The sequence below is a fragment of the Triturus cristatus genome, chromosome 4_1, assembly GCF_964204655.1.
Source record: "Triturus cristatus chromosome 4_1, aTriCri1.1, whole genome shotgun sequence".
NCBI lineage: Eukaryota > Metazoa > Chordata > Amphibia > Caudata > Salamandridae > Triturus > Triturus cristatus.
In genome coordinates this window covers 804,802,164-804,822,010 of record NC_140585.1, presented here as the reverse complement: position 1 = coordinate 804,822,010, position 19,847 = coordinate 804,802,164, and the positions used below count along the sequence as shown (strand labels likewise).

The 19,847-nt window shown below is 47.3% G+C and overlaps 1 protein-coding gene across 2 annotated transcripts in view; it reads left to right on the top strand.

Moving 5' to 3' along the window:
- The first annotated feature begins 362 nt into the window (after nt 1-362).
- GNS (glucosamine (N-acetyl)-6-sulfatase) overlaps nt 363-19,847 on the top strand; it is a 250,164-nt gene continuing 230,679 nt past the window's right edge. The window contains exon 1 of one of the 2 annotated variants that reach the window (XM_085653417.1): nt 363-626. In XM_085653417.1, coding sequence (XP_085509543.1) covers nt 441-626 — 186 coding nt within the window. In that variant the 5' untranslated portion in view covers nt 363-440. The remainder of the gene's footprint in view (nt 627-19,847) is intronic. The other variant, XM_085653416.1, reaches the window with a different exon arrangement.

Genomic DNA, 19,847 nt, shown 5'->3' with positions numbered 1-19,847 from the left:
TAAACGTAGGCAATTCTACCATGTATTTACTGAGCAAATTGCAAAGTGAGCTGTAGCGCATATTTAAATGGAACCAAATATTGTGTAAGTCGCAACGGATGTAGCATGGATCTACTCATAGTTTTTAAACGTTTTATAATTTCTAATTACACTTAATATTATAATAAATATATCTATGTATGCAATCGAATAAAGCATAATTAGAAAGCTAATAATGCCAAATAAATTAATATATTTGTATTAAATATTAGCTAAATTGTATTATAGCCGGTGTAGAAATCTATAACCAAGAAGAACATTCACATTTCAAGATGGCCGCAACATTTAACGCATCCATGATGGCACTGTGCCATGAAGTTTCCATTCTATTTCTCTGTGGGCTGGAGGTGCTTCTGCCGGGTGTTTTGGTCACGTTACTCGCCAGGCAGTAAGGGCTTTCCATGATCCAGAGGTCGGCCGTATTGTGGCCGAAAATGCTCCCGTCCGTCGCCGCCTGCTGCCTATTATGCCTGGGGACGCTCCTGTTGTGTCTGCAGCCGGGGCACGCGACCCGCAGGGGGCGCTCCAAAAAGCCCAATGTGGTTCTGATACTGACAGACGACCAGGATGTATACCTGGGGGGCATGGTAACTACACAAGACGGAGTGGTGTAACTGCACGGGGAAGATTTGTTTTTAAGATGACATGTATAGGGGTGATAATTGCTAACGAGGGCTCTTTATTGGGCAAGAGCCGTGTACTGTTTGTAATTACTCTACAATGTATGTGAAATACCTGACGGCTAAGATGGTACTTGCAGTGTGACGACGTATGGCGTTCGCATGTTTTAAGTTAAACACTTCATCGGAAGCAGTTGAACAAGACTATTGGTGCAGTGCCCAGTGCTTTAAATGAAAAAAAATAAGTGCAGTTACTCATCAAACTGAGTTAGGGGTGTAGCTAGTGGGCGGGGCTAGTGTGGGAAATGATACAATGGCACTTCTTCCATCTGATATGTATTCATTTTGTACTTGCATTATCCTGTTAGTAATCTCAAATTCCCCATATGTGCAGATTTCCTCTGCACATATGACATAACACATGCTTAGTAATTAATAGCCATGTTGCTGTTATGACCAACTAAGATATGTATGCAGCCCATTGCACTTAAAGTGATCTTGACATATTCTGTGTGGTCTTTGGCCAGAAATATATTCACACTGCTCAACACTGTGTGATTTGTAAACCTCCCTTGTCTGATCATGAGCTTTTGCTGTGATTTAGGCCAGCACTAAGTGATGTTAGGCCGCCAATGTACTATCTCGTGCTAGTGATGTGAGGTCCTGGTTCAGCCCTATCAGACCTTGTCTCTGGAATTTCAGATATTTTCTCTGTACGTTGTTTCTCACAGAGAACACAGACCACGAAAAGATCAGGATGAGCTCACGAAGAATAGCTCTTAGTTCATAATGGCATGCATGCAAAAACTTGTGAAACAGAGGGGAGACTTTTAGCTGTAAATTATATTTGAACTTTCTCATCCTTTTTCCTGCATTCTCAAGAAAGCTAACAAAAAATAAAATTGAAATGTATCTCTCTAATAACACTTAGGTATTCCCAATATGTTAACATGTATACATTGGGGTTCTGTAATGTAAGTGGCCATGGTCCTTCCACCTATCTTTACTGCATGAAAGGAGATTGCAGGGGTAAACTCTGGCACAGCAGCTTCAACATGCACACTCCTAGACTACTGCTTTTATCATTTTTTTTCTTTTATACCAGATAACACCAAACCGTATTTGTACAGTCCTGGGCATCGTCCCCCCTTTAGCACCATAGTTTTCAAGAGATCCTCATTTAAAGGGCTCATCCTTATTTCCTCTTATATGCAATGAGATCTCAGCACTGTGGGGTACTGGGTGTTGGTAGTTTAGTATGTTAATTTGGGCACTGTCATACTGGGTCTGCAGGGGGTGTGCGGAGCAGAGTAGAGGCAGGGATGGGTGGGACCTGTGTTAGTTCATGGTTTTTAAGCGCTATAGAAACAAATCAATGCAAACATTTTTAGTGTCGGAAGGGGGATGTCAAACAAACATCTCAACTATCCCTCTTTACGAGTCATGAATCCCCCAGCCCAGGCGTGGCACAGCCAAGCATGAAGGCAGATGTATAATCGTGTCTCTCTCACACCTGGTCTTCTTACATCTTCTTTAGTTGGTGTCAGAAGGTGAGTAGATAAATATTCTAGGGCAGATTCTTTGTAACACTATGCACATCTCATTATTTTAGCTCAGTTATCCCTAAAGATGATATTACATTCTTTGAACAGTATTACTATTCATGCATTACTGCCACCACACTTTAGAATACTTAGCATCTGCCACCCTCTTCTTGAAGCCACCGACCATCTAGGAACTTCTAGGCCCCTCATTCAACCTATCCTACGTAACACTTGAAAGTATGTTTGAGGCCTCAAATAATCAAGACTGACTGGCTTGTGGTGTCTTCTGGCACAGAAGGAATCTCAGCTCACAACCCACATTTCCTTTTCAGATTTGTGACTTAACAGGGTTGTGTTGCCTACTGTGAAAGGACAGCCTAAAAGAACTCACTATGGATTCTGCAAGTCTCTCTACTTGCTGGACATGTCTTGGTATTATACCCAATTCATCCATTCCCCATCTTGCAGATTGGTACAATGATAATATATAGAGCAGAGGATCCTTGTCTTACAACCTACTGAACCCTTTTAATGCATTTTATGCAGCCATGCCAGATTCTATTAATTGCCATCCCCTCTCCACCATCCCGCACACATGGGGTATAGCGGCAGCCCATTAAGGCAACTAACCACCTTGCACTGTGAGTGACAACATTTTTCCTAATCACATGGGCAAATTTGCCCTAAAAAGTGCACTTGACTGCTAGGCTGGTGGGCCAGTACTTTACTTTGTCAGTTTTTATCCATTTTTTAGTCATTGTGGTTGTTTAAAATAGGTCTCCAGGTTACAGTAATTTAAGGCCAACGTAGCTTTAACTTGCACCAATAAGAATCATACTTCCATGTGATGTGTATTAAAACTAAAAAAGGGTTCTAAACCAGTTGAGGAGAGGATGTTGCCGAACAACTAGAGCAATTTACCTTGAAGCTGGAGAACCGGGTTCGAGTCTCGACAGGGATGCACAACATCCTGTGATTCTGGGCAATTCAGTTATTATCTCTGTGCCTCGCAAAAAAATTACTGTGTCCATCTGTAATGCAACTGTTGCTCATGTAAAGTGCTCTAATACCTTGGAGTCTAGTTTGTGCTGTATAAAACTCCCTCCCCCAACCAAAAAACAATTCTAAGTCACGTGCCTGATAGGGCACACTGATACTGTTAAATTATATGCAATGGTAAATTCTTTTTTATTTAAAATAATTTTTGAATGCTTAAGTTCACCTCATATAGGAGGCATGTTTTTTTTTTTGTGGCATATTAGTGCAATCATCTTTTTCTTTATTAACAATTGCACCAGCTTTACCAAGGCCACACCTTATGGCTTTGCCAATATTTGTTTATCTAGTGCAGCTTCTTGATTCCACACTGTTATTGTCAGAAAAGTGGAAGTATGCGATTCATTTTCACATTAATTATGGGTCTGCCTCATTTGCCACATCCTCTGCTGCATAATCTTCTGCATTTAACAAAAATAATTGTTTCTACCTCAAACAGTTCAAAAGTTAGTAAAATCGTACCAACACGTGCTGCTGCGCAGTGGAAGGCCCTTTCCAAAGGTTGACTTCTCACATTCCTGTTGCTTATTGCAATGTTTAAACTGAAGTGCAACCTATGCCCAGACAGTGTTAACAAGTATACAAATTACAAAATAATGAAGTAATACAATCAGGAACTAGTCTGCATTACACAGTATAAGTTGCCTTTTCTTGCTGCATAATTTAATCAACCCTGACGCATAATTACAGTGGCTCTGATTATTATTATTTATTTGCATTGGGCTTGGTACTCAAATTCTCGTGTGCAGACACAGGCCCGAGCATACATGCATATACAAAGCAGTCCGCACACTTTCTTTAAAACACCTTCTTAGACTATCCAGATTCTATATCTTACTCTTTCCCTTACACCTAAAGGCACACACAAGCCGTTAAACACTCACAATCAGTCAAACACTCACACAAAAGGCTCACAGGATAAAATAAACTTTTAACTCCTTACCTCCCGTGGCTTCCTTAATTGCCGCTCTCAGTGGGTCGCCTGGATTCCAGGGTGTGCACAAATGCACACCTTAGTGTAAATGTGATTGACAGAGCAGTGTCTGAATGGTATGCTCTGTCAAGCTCAGCGTGAACGTGAAATTCTCGACACCTACACATAAGACAATGAAACTGAGCTGCTGTTGAACGGTTCCAGTTCCGCAGGGGCTCAGCACAGGCAGTTCGGCTGTCAGAGTATCATAGAGGTAGGTGCCACCCTGTCTCTGAAGAATTAGCAATGAACAACATAGAAGACAATAATACTGGTACTCTCTTTGGAGGGGGAAGAAGTGCCGGTACTTGAAGGGATGAAAATAAGAAGTGCTGGTACTCAGTACCGAACCATTTAAAGCACTGGCAGTACCACCAGTCACGTATTGGCTCTGATTTCTGGCACTTGAAGGTCTGTGTTCAAAATAAAAGTAGCACAACTACAGGTACTAGAATGCAATTGGAAACACAACTGCATGCAGTATTTGTAGTGACCTGCTGCTGGTATCTGGTCTAGTTGTGCCAGCCACTCCCACCCCACAGCATTACACTATTGACCGAGTACATGCTGACATATCTGAAGTTATCCTATATCATTGTGTGTGTGTGTATGTGTGCATATATATATATACACACACACACACACATATATTTATATACACACTTTAGTTGTTCTTGGAAAATGAATGTGTATATATATATATATATATATACACACACATATATTTATATACACACTTTAGTTGTTCTTCGAAAATGTATGTATGTGTGTGTATATATATATATATATATATATATATATATATATATATATATATATTTTTTTATTTTTTTTTAAATAATTATTTATATATAAATTTTAAGCTAAGGTTTGTCCTGATAGTTTTTGCAAGATTCTTAACACGGAGAGCGCAACGTGTTCCAAATCAATAGTAAGTTTCTCAACCAGTTTTTTTTTTTTTGCACTGTGACTCTTACCTTTGTGTATCCCCCACCTGTTAAACTGATGCAAGATCACCAATCCATTTTTGACTTCTATATCTGGTAGTTGACTGCCTGCGTTTATAATGAAAGTAGCAAAACTACAAGTACCAAAATGTACTGGGAAACATGACTGCAATACACTACTGACACATGACCGTTATATCTCTAAAGTTGGCATGTGTCATCAATCAATCAATCAAGGCATTTGTATAGCGCGCTACTCACCCGGAGGGTCTCAAGGCGCTTGGGGAGGGGGGGTCCGCTACTGCTCGAACAGCCAGGTCTTGAGTTGCTTCCTGAAGGCGAGGTGGTCTTGGGTCAGGCGGAGGTGGGTGGGGAGGGAGTTCCACGTCTTGGCGGCCAGGTAGGAGAAGGATCTTCCTCCCGTTGTGGCTCTTCGGATGCGGGGGACGGTGGTGAGGGCGTGACTGGTCGATCGGAGCTGGCGTGTGGGAGTGTAGAAGTTGAGGCGGTCGTTGAGGTATCTTGGGCCTTGGTTGTGGAGGGCTTTGTGTACGTGGGTGACAAGTCGGAACGTGATTCTCTTGTTGACGGGGAGCCAGTGCAGGTTTCTTAGGTGTGCGGAGATGTGGCTGTGTCGGGGGATGTCCAGGATGAGTCGAACTGAGGTGTTCTGAATCCGCTGGAGTCTTTTCTGGAGTTTTGCAGTGGTTCCGGCGTAGAGGGAGTTGCCGTAGTCCAATCGGCTGGTGACGAGGGCCTGGGTGACCGTCTTCCTGGTTTCGGTGGGGATCCACCGGAAGATCTTCCTCCGTAGCATGCGTAGGATGTTGAAGCATGACGAGGAGACGGCGTTGACTTGTCTGGTCATGGAGAGGGAGGAGTCCAGGATGAAGCCCAGGTTGCGTGCGTGGTCCGTCGGTTTGGGTGCGTTGCCCAGGGCAGGGGGCCACCAGGAGTCGTCCCAGGCAGAGGGCGACGATCCCAGGATGAGGACTTCCGTCTTATGAGTTCAGTTTCAGGCGGCTGTTCATCATCCACTCGGCTACGTCTTTCATCCCTTCGTGTAGGTTTGCCCTGGCGGTGGCGGGGTCGTTGGTGAGGGAGAGGATCAGCTGGGTGTCGTCGGCGTAGGAGATGATGTTGAGGTTGTGTTGGCGTGCGATGGCTGCGAGGGGGCTCATGTAGACGTTGAAGAGGGTGGGGCTGAGCGATGATCCCTGTGGTACGCCGCAGATGACTTCGGTGGCCTCGGATCTGAACGGGGGGAGGCGGACTCTCTGTGTCTTTCCGGCGAGGAAGGAGATGACCCACTCCAGTGCCTTCTCTTGGATTCCGACGTTGCTGAGGCGCTGCACTAGGGTGCGGTGGCAGTCAGTGTCGAACGCCGCGGAGAGGTCCAGGAGGATGAGGGCCGCTGTTTCCCCGTTGTCGAGCAGGGCTCGGATGTCATCAGTGGCTGCGAGGAGGGCGGTCTCGGTGCTGTGGTTGGCTCGGAAACCGGACTGCGAGAGGTCGAGGGAGCCATTCGTCGGAGTGGCTGCGAGGACGGCGGCCAGCTGTCTGTTGACGGTCTTCTCGATGACTTTAGCAGGAAACGGGAGGAGCGAGATGGGGCGGTAGTTTTTGAGGTCGGTGGGGTCGGCTGAAGGTTTCTTCAGGAGGGCGCTGAGTTCGGCGTGCTTCCAGCTCTCCGGGAAGGTTGCGGTGTCGAAGGAGGCGTTGATGATGTCTCGTAGATGGGGAGCGATGACGGAGTCGGCCTTGTTGAAGACGTGGTGGGGGCAGGGGTCGGTTGGAGATCCGGAGTGGATGGAGTTCATCGTGCGTATGGATTCTTCGGTGTTGATCGGGGTCCAGGCGCGGAGGGTGGTGGTGGGGGGCGCTGGTGCGATCGTAGGGTGCGTCGGCTGTGTGCTGAAGCTGTTGTGTATGTCTGCGATCTTGTTGTGGAAGTACGAGGCGAGGGAGTTGCAGAGGTCTTGCGATGGGGTGATGTCGTTGTTTCCGGCGCTGGGGTTGGAGAGCTCTTTGATGATGTTGAAGAGTTCCTTGCTGTTGTGGGCGTTGTTGTCCAGCCGTTCCTTGAATGCTGTTTTCTTGGTGGTGTGGATCAGTTGGTGGTGTTTTCGAGTGGCGAGCTTGAGGGTGGTCATGTTGTCGGTCTCTGCGCCAGGCTCTCTCGAGGGCTCGGCAGTTCTTCTTGGAGCTCTTGAGTTCGTCGGTAAACCAGGCTGCTTTCTTACAGCCGGTTCTGCTGGGCGGGGTCCTGAGAGGGGCGAGGTCGTCTGCGCAGTTGCTGATCCACTTCGAGAGGTTGTTGGCAGCATGGCTGGGGTTCGCTGAGCTGGCGGGAGGGTCCTGGCTCAGGGATGCGGCGAGCTGGTCGGCTGTGATCTTGTTCCAGCTTCTGCGTGCAACCTGTTGCTGGTGGTGGTGGATTGTGTTCTTTCTGAAGCTGAAGTGGACGCAGCTGTGGTCCGTCCAATGGAGTCCGGTGGCGTGGCTGAAGGAGATGTCCTTGCTGGAGGAGAAGACGGGGTCAAGCGTGTGGCCGGCGTAGTGGGTGGGGGTGGTCACCAGCTGCTTGAGTCCGAGGTTGGCGAGTTTGTCCAGCAGGGTGGTGGTGTTGCGGTCATTGTTGTTCTCCAGGTGGAAGTTGAGGTCCCCGAGGAGGATGTAGTCAGCGGAGGGGAGGGCGTGCAGGCTGATGAAGTCGGTGATGTCTTTGCTGAATTGTGTGCGTGGTCCCGGGTGTCTGTAGATGAGGGTGCCTCTGAGGGTGGTCTTGGGGTCGGTGTGGATCTGGAAGTGCAGGTGTTCGGCGGCTGTGAGGGTGTCGTCGGTGTTGGTTGTGATGCGGATGGTGTTCTTGTGGACGATGGCGATGCCTCCTCCAGTCTGATTGACTCGGTCTCTCCGGGTGATCTTGTATCCGTCTGGGATGGCGATGGCGATGGCGATGTCGGGCGCTGAGGAGGCATTCATCCAGGTTTCCGTGAGGAAGGCGACGTCTGGTGATGTTGTGTCAATCAGGTTCCAGAGTTGGACGGCGTGTCTGTGGACGGAGCGAGTGTTGAGTAGGATGCACTTCAGGTGGTTGCTGTTGGTGTTCGGCTTGGCGGGTGCGGGTGCAGTGCAGGTCCGGATGCAGGAGAAGTTGCAGGAATGGCAGCCGAAGGGTCCGTGGGTGCGTCTTGGTGTGGCTCGGTAGCAGCCGGGGATCCGACCGGTGTTGAGTGCGTTGAGTTCGGATGCGTCGTAATTCCGGCGGGTGGGGTGGCCTCTGTGGGGGCCAGGGGGTCTGGCGCTGGGCGCGGTCCAGGCGCGGACGGGCGCAGACGGGCTTGCCTTTGGCGCGCCTTCGGCGCACCATCGGCGCGCCCGCTGCGCGTCAACGCTGCGCGTACGCGTGGACTCCGCCATAAATGGAGTAGAGGGGGGGCGGAGCGAGGGAGGGGCAGCTGGGAGGCGGGAGCAGGGTGGCGAATGAGGGTCGGGGAAAAGGAAGGGGGCGGGGCCGCAGGGGGGCAGCGGCGGGGAAGGAAGGAGGAGAACGGCGGGAGGAGGAGGGGTGGCGGGAAGAAAACGGCGGAGCGGCGAGGGGGGAGGCCTGAGGGCAGTCCCTAGCAGGCAGCGAATGCCACGGGCAAGGCAGGGGCAGGAGTCAGTCAGGCAGCAGGGTGGCCTGGCCCACGGAGACCGTGCGACGGCAGGGTCAGGAGTCAGGCAGCAGGGGGACCTGGCACACGGGACCGTGCGAGGCAGGGGCAGGAGGCAGGCAGCAGGGAGACCTGGCAGGCAGGAGTCAGGCAGCACGGAGACCTGGCACACGGGGACCGTGCGGTAGGTGGAGCGACCAGGAGGGTCACAGCTCACTGCCGTGCGGTCCCTGGCATATATGTCCAAGTGGGAGGGAGGGGCAGCTGGGAGGCGGGAGCGGGGCGGCGAATGAGGGTCGGGGAAAAGGAAGGGGGTGGGGCCGCAGGGGGGGCAGCGGCGGGGAAGGAAGGAGGAGAACGGCGGGAGGAGGAGGGGTGGCGGGAAAGGAGAGGCGGGAAGAAAACGGCGGAGCGGCGAGGGGGAAGGCCTGAGGGCAGTCCCTAGCAGGCAGCGGATGCCACGGGCAAGGCAGGGGCAGGAGTCAGTCAGTCAGGCAGCAGGGTGGCCTGGCCCACGGAGACCGTGCGACGGCAGGGTCAGGAGTCAGGCAGCAGGGAGACCTGGCACACGGGACCGTGCGAGGCAGGGGCAGGAGGCAGACAGCAGGGAGACCTGGCAGGCAGGAGTCAGGCAGCAAGGAGACCTGGCACACGGGGACCGTGCGGTAGGTGGAGCGACCAGGAGGGTCACAGCTCACTGCCGTGCGGTCCCTGGCATTTTTGTCCAAGTGGGAGGGAGGGGCAGCTGGGAGGCGGGAGCGGGGCGGCGAATGAGTGTCGGGGAAAAGGAAGGGGGCGGGACCGCAGGGGGGGCAGCGGCGGGGAAGGAAGGAGGAGAACGGCGGGAGGAGGGGTGGCGGGAAAGGAGAGGCGGGAAGAAAACGGCGGAGCGGCGAGGGGGGAGGCCTGAGGGCAGTCCCTAGCAGGCAGCGGATGCCACGGGCAAGGCAGGGGCAGGAGTCAGTCAGGCAGCAGGGTGGCCTGGCCCACGGAGACCGTGCGACGGCAGGGTCAGGAGTCAGGCAGCAGGCAGCAGGGAGACCTGGCACACGGGACCGTGCGAGGCAGAGGCAGGCAGCAGGGAGACCTGGCAGGCAGGAGTCAGGCAGCAAGGAGACCTGGCACACGGGGACCGTGCGGTAGGTGGAGCGACCAGGAGGGTCATGGCTTAGATACTTCCTTTTCTTTGGAAAGGTGGAAAACATTTTGAATAAGTTTGTCCTGGTATTTTATGTAAGATTTGGAGCACATACTTAAGAATAGAAAATGTCGGGTAACTGTATTGTAGGGACTTGGAATTGCACTAGTGCGGGCACGTTAAGGCCGGTTGTCCTAGCTGCATATTGGCATATATGATGGGTCGTGGTAAATGTATTTCATGGCTTGCTTTAAACAAATAATGCTTATATTGCAGATTCAGTGCCAGATGATTTAGGGGGCATGTTAACAAAACAAGTCCTAAGTCACTCATCTTTTACGTTATAGTATTTCCTATTTCCGAGTTAGGTGTAATGCATGCACGTCTGTGGTAGTCTCACAATGATCTTTTTAGGGTCATCAGATTTTATTTTTTATCATATAGAGTACTACACATTCTGACTAGTAAGAATTGTCCAGAATCTGGTGTGTAAGTGCAAAGTGCATCCTGCTACTAATTGGACCACCAAGATCGCCTAGTTTTTAAGGTTTTGTTAAGCGTCTGCCTTCTGAACTTTGCATGGACACGGAAAACAAACATGAACAAACAAATAATTTATTGTACTCTCCGTGCTAGTTTAGGGAATATGATTGTATTTGTTTTTCTCGTGTTATGGTATTTTAAATCTTTTTGGCACCACGGTTGGGAGATTATTCCTTCTCAAGTAAGCAACCCTTCAAACCTTATACCCATCTACTTAAGGAAAATACCAAAACACATTACCTTTTGATTTACCATAAAAAATGGCTGTTCAGTACTCTAAATCCGCCCGTCGTCCTTTGTTCTCTACAAGAGAACGCTAGCTAATCTCTCACACACAACAACCTACTTCACAATAAAATCACCAAACAGTAGAATTATTTAAACAAAGATTACTGACATTTTATCACGAGGCCCACATGCTATGCTGATGCTGCGCAGTATCTTATTTCAAAACAAATGGGAAGCACACTCGTTATCAAATCACTTGCATCTGTAACGTTGGCACGCTGTCGGCGTTACATTTGCCACAGGTTGCTGAGACTGTGTGAGGACTGCATGCATTTCATCCACTTTTTCACACTTGTCACATACTACAATCACACAGTATCCCAACTAACATACATGTCCAATTGTAATCACGCCGGACAGTCTGAGTACTACAATACCATTTTCAAAGTGCTTTCTGTTGTCAATGTTGTCCCTGTTTTATGATAATTTCGTATTAGTAATCTGTGCCTCACAAGAATTGTCTGCAATGGTTTGTACCACATATATAAGCTAGCATCTGCTTCACTAGAACCAAATATTTTACCTCCGCTTTAGCGAGCACCCTAAGTGCGAAAGTAATTCGAATTTCGTTCTCTCCACTGCTTCCATTCCCTTATTATTCTCATCACACTTGATTAACGGTTTAATTTCGGGTTAAAGCTGTTTAGGGGGCTTTCCCTAATACATAGACGATTTCACCTCACCAAAAGAGTCGGCTCATATTTTGTCCGGTGTATTTATATTAAAGGCATATATGGGGCTGACAAAAATTAAAAAGTATCTTGAGTGACAGTCTGCCAAATCTAGGAAGGAACTAAAATGGAACAGAAGTCATTCATACTTGTCCGAAATCGTGTTGTTGCAATGCTCCTGCCAGTCCTTTTCCAGGCTTTACACACCAGCATCTTAGCTCGTGGCCTCAATATGTCACAGATTGACCCTAATTGTGCCCTTATTGTCAATCTACGTCCCCTCAAGCCATTCAGAGCCTCTTTTAACCTTTAATCATGTTTTCCATGTCTGCTCCAGTTACCACTGTATTATGTTGGATGTATGTTCTCCCTTCATGACTCTTAAAAAGAATGTGCATGAACTTCTGAAAAACTGCTGTAGCTGAGGCAACCTAAAGACATGCATTTATATTGGAAACAGCTACATGGGCTAATGAACGCTATAAGTTTTTGTATGCAGTATATTTGGCGCTATACAGATTGCAAGTCTGTAGTATTGAACTCTTTCCGCCCCTTTACTTCTGCCTTCGTTTCTCCTATTTTAGGGTAGGGAAGTGATGTGCCCAAAAAGTTTTATTTAAATATTTGAGGCATGTAGTTGAATTGTGCCATTAGACTTTTGTGCAATGAAGAGGGGCACCAACCAGAGGAAAGAGTAAATTGGCTCATGTATTTCAGCCTATTACATTGCTTTCAACTACATTTCCACTTCTTCTATAGTTACCAAAGGAAAAGCGTCATCCTATTTGATGTGGGTTGCACATCGTCCTACAAATAAATTATGTTAATCCTTGTGTCTTCCCAATTTTTCCTTTAGATCCATCAAAACTTTCCTTTTTATTATCTGCATGGCTAACTTTTTCATTAATTAAAAAATCTGATCTGTGGTATTAGGATCTAACGTAATATTTAATTTACCATAATCACTCCAGCTTAAAACTGATGGACCTCTCTCAAATGCATTTAACATTCCCTGTACATGCCACCACTTAAGAAGAGCTGCAGGTATACACAGATCATCGAATGGCCATAATACTCCGGTTCCATACCTTTCATATCTGTTCAGCAGACAGTTTTTCAAATCTCTCTTGATTCATTATTAAATGGGGAACCCAAGCGTGCTTCTATTCTCTTATTGAAACCACCAGTGTATACCGTGCACATCAGTGACTACTTTCTTCACTGTCTATCATCTGTGGCTGACTTTAAACTATTTTCATCACTGTCATATGATGAATTATCTTCAATACACTTCATACTTTCCTTCCAGGTTTTTTTTTTGCAACAGCAAATTAAATGATCCTCGTTTTTATGTATGACGCTATATGGTACTGGTAGAACGCTTCTTGTGATTGGGAAAGTGATCTAGCTTGCTAAAGCGAAAACAAGAAATTCTCCTTCATTTTTCATATCCCATTCTTTCTTTTTCTTTTTAATTTGGCATTTTCCTACATTATTCACAACTTCTGTCAAACATTTAATTTTTTACTCCTCTAACTAACAAACTAGAGAGCAATTGATATTGCTTTTCGTAGGGAGCATTCACCGATTTCCATTAGCTGTTTTATATCTATTTGGTTTTTGTTTGCATTACTATTTCATCACATTTAAATTCCTTTTGTAAAATAGAAATCTACAAGATGTAGCAATTGCCTACATAGAGATTTCATATTCATCTATATTTCCATCCTTGCCATCTCTTGTTTCTTTAAAAAAATATTTATTGAGATGCACAACTTGGGGACCTAATAGCTATGCTGCCTATTAACAATACATGTAGCATTCTGGCCCTAAATCGTGTAAAATCCACCTTCTCATTTTTTCAAGAGCAAATGTTTCATCATTAATTATACTTGTATAGTTTTAAAATTCTCCTTCCATACCCTTGATATTAAGACAGACTTTTCAGGAGAACCCATAAAAGGTGAAAAAGATGTTACTCTTTGCATGCAGGAAATTGTTCTGTGTACTTTCTTCTCCTTCTTTGTATAAGGTACTCCTAAAAATGTTTGTAAGGCACCATCACTTCACGTAAAATCCCACATGTCCTTTTTTTTTTTTTTTACACATTATATGTCATTTCATCAATACGAGGTTAAGAAAACACATCAATGACAACTTTTTCAAAATAAATCTAAATACATCTGCATGTAACAGTTTTTTCCTAGTCATTGTCAGTGCCTCCATTACACATTCTAGTGTTATTATTCGTTTTTAAAACGCGTGAAACAACTTTATTCTGATAAAGAAAATTCCCTGTGTTATTTTTCAGGTTTGTCTAAACATGAGTACTCTCGTTACTAAAATGTCAAACCTTCACATTAACTCACTGACTGTTAGGTGTTATCAGAAATCTAGTTCTAACATGTCTGCATGCTTTTACAATTCAGTATCTAAATCAAGATTTTATTAATGAAACTCTTAAACATAGAGCCTAATACTCATTTTGTCATTTCATATAGATTGTGCTACAAATCATTTCTGTGTAAAATTCTTGTAATTAGGTGAATTAGAACAGCTTTGCTCTATCAATTTCTCCTTTCATGGTAAATCGAACCATCACATTCTTATCTTTATCTGATGTCACAATTATAAGGTGGGTGCCTTTATAAGCTTTTACCTAGTTTTTTCTAAGGCTTCCAATTCATCGTAATATCCACATTGTCTATTCTCTTATTTGATTTCTGCCCTCTTTTTCTTTATTTCTCTAGATTCTTTCTCCGGTTTTGTACGTTTATAATATCTAATCATCAATCTAATTATTAATACGCAAATAGCAATAGTTAATACGGGTGTTAATATTTTTTCCCACTAGACTACCTCCCAGGTTGCAAATCATTTTCACACAGAGGTAAATCCTTTACTAATAGATTCCCATGCACCATCAGCTTTCAATTCAGTCTAAACTTTTCCCAAATTAGTAATAGTGCTGATATATCCCCGCAAATCTTTGCTTTTGTCAGGGATATAAGTACAGCACTGTTGGAGTTTTGGCATGCAACAGACTCCACCCACTTTTGCAAGCAGGACGTCTAATTCAAGTCTGTTTTGTAAAACCCTAAATCTGATAGCAACTATTTAAGTATCTATGACGAGTAAACCTCCTGCTGATCAGTTGATAAGCGATCAACTACAGTAGAAAGTTTACAAATTTTGTGAGAATCTAGAATCACCCCAACTGATGGTATTATTGCAAAAAAAATATCCCCAATTATATCAGCAGCATTTATTCCTCTCCTCGGATTAGTGTGTTTAAATTAATTGGTTCCACTAGCTTGTCCCACATAATACATTTTTTGGAAATACTATTCCCATATAGCAACATCCATACCAATGTTTTGGTAACCTTTTAATATGCATTTTTCACACCAATATAGTACACCCCTGTAAAGACTGGATCAGATCCTCCAAGATATAAACCCCACCCCTCCCACAATTTGGAAGGTATGATCACATTCACTGGAACCAACACATTTTTTTCTTTTCTTTTCAAATGTTGCTTTTATTTCAAATAGGTATAGAAAATGGAATAACCATGTTTTTTAAAATATATATTTTTTTTCTTATATAAACAATTTTTATTGAAAGTACACACCAGGTCAATTCAGGCAATACTATGACAGATGCAATCATTTTATACAGAGCATACTAGACAACACCAGTAATCTTCTTTCTGATACATTTAAGTCTTACAGTCCTACACACCGTAGTATACATCCTCGAGTCCTCTCCTCCCCAAGACGCCAGTGTCCCATATGGCTTATGTCGCCAATATTCTATTCGCTCAAGTCTGGGTCCTCGGGAGGGAGTTCACAGATGTTGCCTATAAACGTGTTCCACTTCCCCCAAATCCGCTGCCATTTCCGGGGGCAACCCCTGTTAATATAGACCGCCCTTTCTGCGACCATGGCACCGTATAGATCTCTACACCACTGGGGATCGACCGTGCCCCCCAGTGTTGTGCAATAGTCCTCTTCGCCAGCGTAATACCCAATGTTATCCAAGTTTGTTCTGCATGGTTAAGATCTGTAGATTCCCACACATTAAGCAAGCATCTCCACGGTTCGGGGGGGGGACATTGTGTCCAGTAACCCGGGAGATCATTGCCATGACCGCCCTCCAGTATTGAGTAATGCCAGGGTAGCCCCATATGGTATGATAGAAGGATCCCTGGAGGCCACAACCCCGCAAGCAGAGTGGAGTATCCGCCCTCCCTATTTTGTGGAGTGTGGATCTGGTGTAATACGTCCTGTGTAGTATTTTAAGTTGCACAAGTTTTATTCTAGATGGGGTCGCCCCCTCCCGCGGGGACGCCAGCGCCTCCTGCCAGTCTTGTTCATCCATTTCCCCCACCTCAGCCTCCTATTTCCTTTTAAGGATCCCTGTGGGGTCTTTCTGGTGGTTAACCAGCTTGCGATATGTCAGGGATATAGCCTTTTTGGCTAGGTGGTCCGTCAGCAGACGATCCTCAAGTGGGGAGGACTCTGGTAGGTCAGTCCCCTTAGGTATAGCCTTCATCAGTGCGTTCTGTATTTGCAGGAATCAAAACTGCTCCGTCCGCGCCATCTGGTATGTCGCCTGCAGCTGCTCGAACGGGATCACCCCGCCCCGCATCCAGAGGTCACCGACCCAGGAGATGCCAATGAGATCCCACTTCGCAAAACCTTTACTCATGCGTAACTTGCCTATCTTGGGGGAGAGCCACAGTGGCGTCTGTCGAGTGATCACTCCCTCCCAACCCAGCGTACGCTGCGCCATGTACCATATCTGTACGGTGTGCGCTGTCGGGCCAGTTAGTTTAGTTTTCTGGGATTTGTCATATGGGGCGCTAAGGGTTCCCTCCGTACCCAGCATATGCCTGTCCATGCGCAAAGCTGGTTCGTTTTGCGGGGCGTGTAGCCATTGATTTATTATGATGAGCTGGGAGGCCCAATAGTATAGGCGTATGTTGGGTAGGGCGATTCCACCATCATATTAGCTCCGCACAAGCTTACAGAGAGCTATGCGGTGTGGCTTACTCTCCCACAGGAGATAGCCCACCTCCACCTCAACTGACTTAACGTAGGAGTCCGGAACCGGTGTGGGCGTGCTTTGCATTGCATATAAAAACCGAGGGAGAGCCATAATTTTAAATAAAGCCGCCCTCCCCAGTAGCGTCAATGGGAGGGAGTGCCAATTTTTGACTTCACTCCGTAGTCTCCTCAAGGGAGGAAGCAGATTGCGTTCAATGAATTGTTCAGGATTAGGCGTAATGTTAATACCGAGATATTTAAAACCATCCTCAGCGATTGATATTGTCACCCCTCTGGAAAGTCGTGGCGGGGGCCCATGTAAAACATAGAGCACAGATTTTGCCTAGTTGATCGAATAACCGGAGACCCTGCCGTAGGATTCACAAATGTCAAGTAGGCAGCCGATAGACCGCCCGGTCGCGTCAGGCACAGCAGTATATCATCTGCGTACAGCGCGATACGGTCGTCCCATCCCTCTGCCCACTTTAGTCCTTTTATCACGGGGTCCTGCCGTATCCACGCTGCCAGAGGTTCTAGCACTAGGGCGAATAGCAGTGGGGAGACAGGGCAACCTTGTCTAGTCCCCCGCCCCAGCACAAAGTCCCCAGATTGTCTCCCGTTTACCACCACCTGTGCCATAGGCCTTGTATAGAGCAGCTGCACCCATGCACAGAATCTGGGCCCGAAACCAAAATGCATGAGCACTGCAAAAAGAAATGGCCACTCCACCTGATCAAAGGCCATACTTGCATCTAGGGAAAGGATGACTGCATCCTCGTGGATATAAGGCCCACTAGCCATTATACCATGCATTCGTCTGAGATTCATCACGTGTTCCTACCGGGCATAAAGCCTGATTGGTCTGGGTGAATGAGTGTCCCCAAGTGGGCCTGTAGATGGGTCGCTAGAACCTTCACCAATATTTTGGCTTCCGCATTTAGGAGCAAAATTGGCTGGTGGGGAGGTTTGCCCGGTTTGAGTATCGTTACCAATGTCGCCACCCTTTGGTCGCGGGGAAGTATTCCCTCCCGCAAACTGGCTTCGTACATTTTAAGTAAGTGCGGAACCACCGTATCTGCCTCCCACTTGAGCAGCTCCACTGGGATCCCATTTGGCCCTACTGCCTTCCCTGACTGGAGGCCCTTAACGGCCGCAGCAACCTCCTCTGCTGTGAGGTCAGCCTCCAGCAGTAGTGCGTCATTTGGAGTCAGTCTTGGGAGTTGTATGTCTTTTAGGAATTCTAAGTTTTCCTCAATGGTTGTCGTAGCAACGGAGGTGTACACAGTTTCAAAATGATTCGAAAAGGCCGTCACTACGTCGTCGGGGTCTTTCACGATCTCCCCAGTGGGCAATCTCAGCCGTGCCACCCAGCGGCTGGCTCTCTTTTTTGTCTAGCCACGCTAGCAATTTGTCAGCTTTGTCCCCCTCCTCGTAGATCATATGTTGTGTTTTCTCCATGCGTGCCCTGGCTGCCTCCCACAGGTGGTCTCTATAGGCTTGTTTAGCGAGGCGGAGTGTGTGGGTGTTTGTGTCGGTGGTGTTTCTGGCATGTGCACCTTCTGCCTGGGCAACCGCTTCCTCTAGTGCTGATTCCTGTCGTATCATGTCACGTTTGTGGGCCGTGATCACTGCAATGGCTTGTCCACGTGTCACCATTTTGTAGGCCTCCCAGAGGACAATGGGGGAGGGCACTGACTGCGTATTTTATTGAAAGTAGTGCTCCTAAGTTTTATGCAGGGCCTTCCATACCCCAGGGACCTTCAGATACCCGGGGTGAATAGGGAAAATACGTCTCCTTCCCGAGAGGTATGAGGAGTAGGTTAACAGTGGCGAGTGATCAGATATACCCCTGGGGAGGTGTTTGACCTCCTGTATTTTGTCAACACATGTAGGAGAAGTGAAGAAGTAATCTATACGGGAGAGACTGTTATGCACACCAGAATGGTGTGTATATTGACGTTCTGTGGGGTTTCGCATGCGCCAAATGTCAAGCAGTCCCAGTGCGTCTGTAAAGTCTCGCAGGAGCAATGAAACTGATCCCTGTCCTCTCGGGGATGCCTATCCCACCCGCCGTCCAATGTGGTGTTAAAATCGCCCCCAATTATAAGTTCTCCGGGGGGTAAGCCCAACAAGAAACTCTCCCAAGGCCGGGAAGGCAAGCGAGTGTAGCGCTGGGGGGAATGTATACCGTGACAAAGTTGAAATTGCGCCCCTCCCACTGCCCAGAGACCGCTGCAAAACGTCCCTGATCATCTGCCCACGTCCCAGTCACCACCAAGGGGTAGTTTTTACGGAGTAGGATCCCGACACCCCCTGGAGCCAGATGTGAATTCTGAGTGCGCTATCATTTTGAAACCCCACCTGTCGAGCGCCCTGACGGCCGTACCCACTAGATGAGTTTCTTGTAGGAGAATGACTGACGAAGCGTGTCTCTTGAGGTGTTGTAACACTAACCCTCTTTTTATCTTATTACCCAGGCCGTTCACATTCCATGATATCACTTCCAAGGGGGCGCCCGGGGCGTGGTGATTATTATCTAGTTGCGAACGTGAGGACGTCGTGGTGGTGTTTGCGGTGTGCATGGACGTAGACGTAGGTCATGGTCCGCTCTTGTGGTGTGTCCAGCATACCCCTCGCATGTCTCGGAAACGACCTTGCCCACTGTGTGTGTAATCGCATGCTGAACTCAAGGTGATTGGTCAACAATGAATAACCATAAACCTGAAAAACCAAAATTAATAACCTCCCTCAACCACCCCCCCTCCCTGCTCCCCTGCCAGACGGATCCCCAACTACCCGCCACCCCAACATAGCAGAGTGCTTCAGTCACATTAAACAGTACTTGCGTGTGGGGGGGAGAAGTCCGTGAGTCGCCGTAGTCTGCCTCATCCCCAAAGACAATCTTGCAAAGAATGGAGCTTTACACCTCCTTGTCAAATCTTGAAGCCCCTATCCGTTGTATGCCACCCGTGGGAGGGGAAGAGCAGGATGGCCGAAACCCCGCCATTCGTAAACTCCACACCTCGTGTGGGTTCAGCCCGCACCCACATCCCTAGGTTCGAGCGAAAATCGCCCCTGCAATTTTACCGCACATCACTCCCCAGTGTCGGTATGCTGCGGCTATTGCTCCTCTTGCTCCTGTCCGGGTTCCCTGGGATCCTCTTCCTCTCTTCCTTGCCGTTGACGTCTCCCCGACCGTCCAGCTCCTTCCACTCGTCGCCATCCCTCGAGCCAGTCGTGGCCCTCCTCCGGTATTTCAAAAAAACAAGTTTTCCCATCCGCTACCACACGCAGTTTCGCCGGAAACCGCATCGAGTA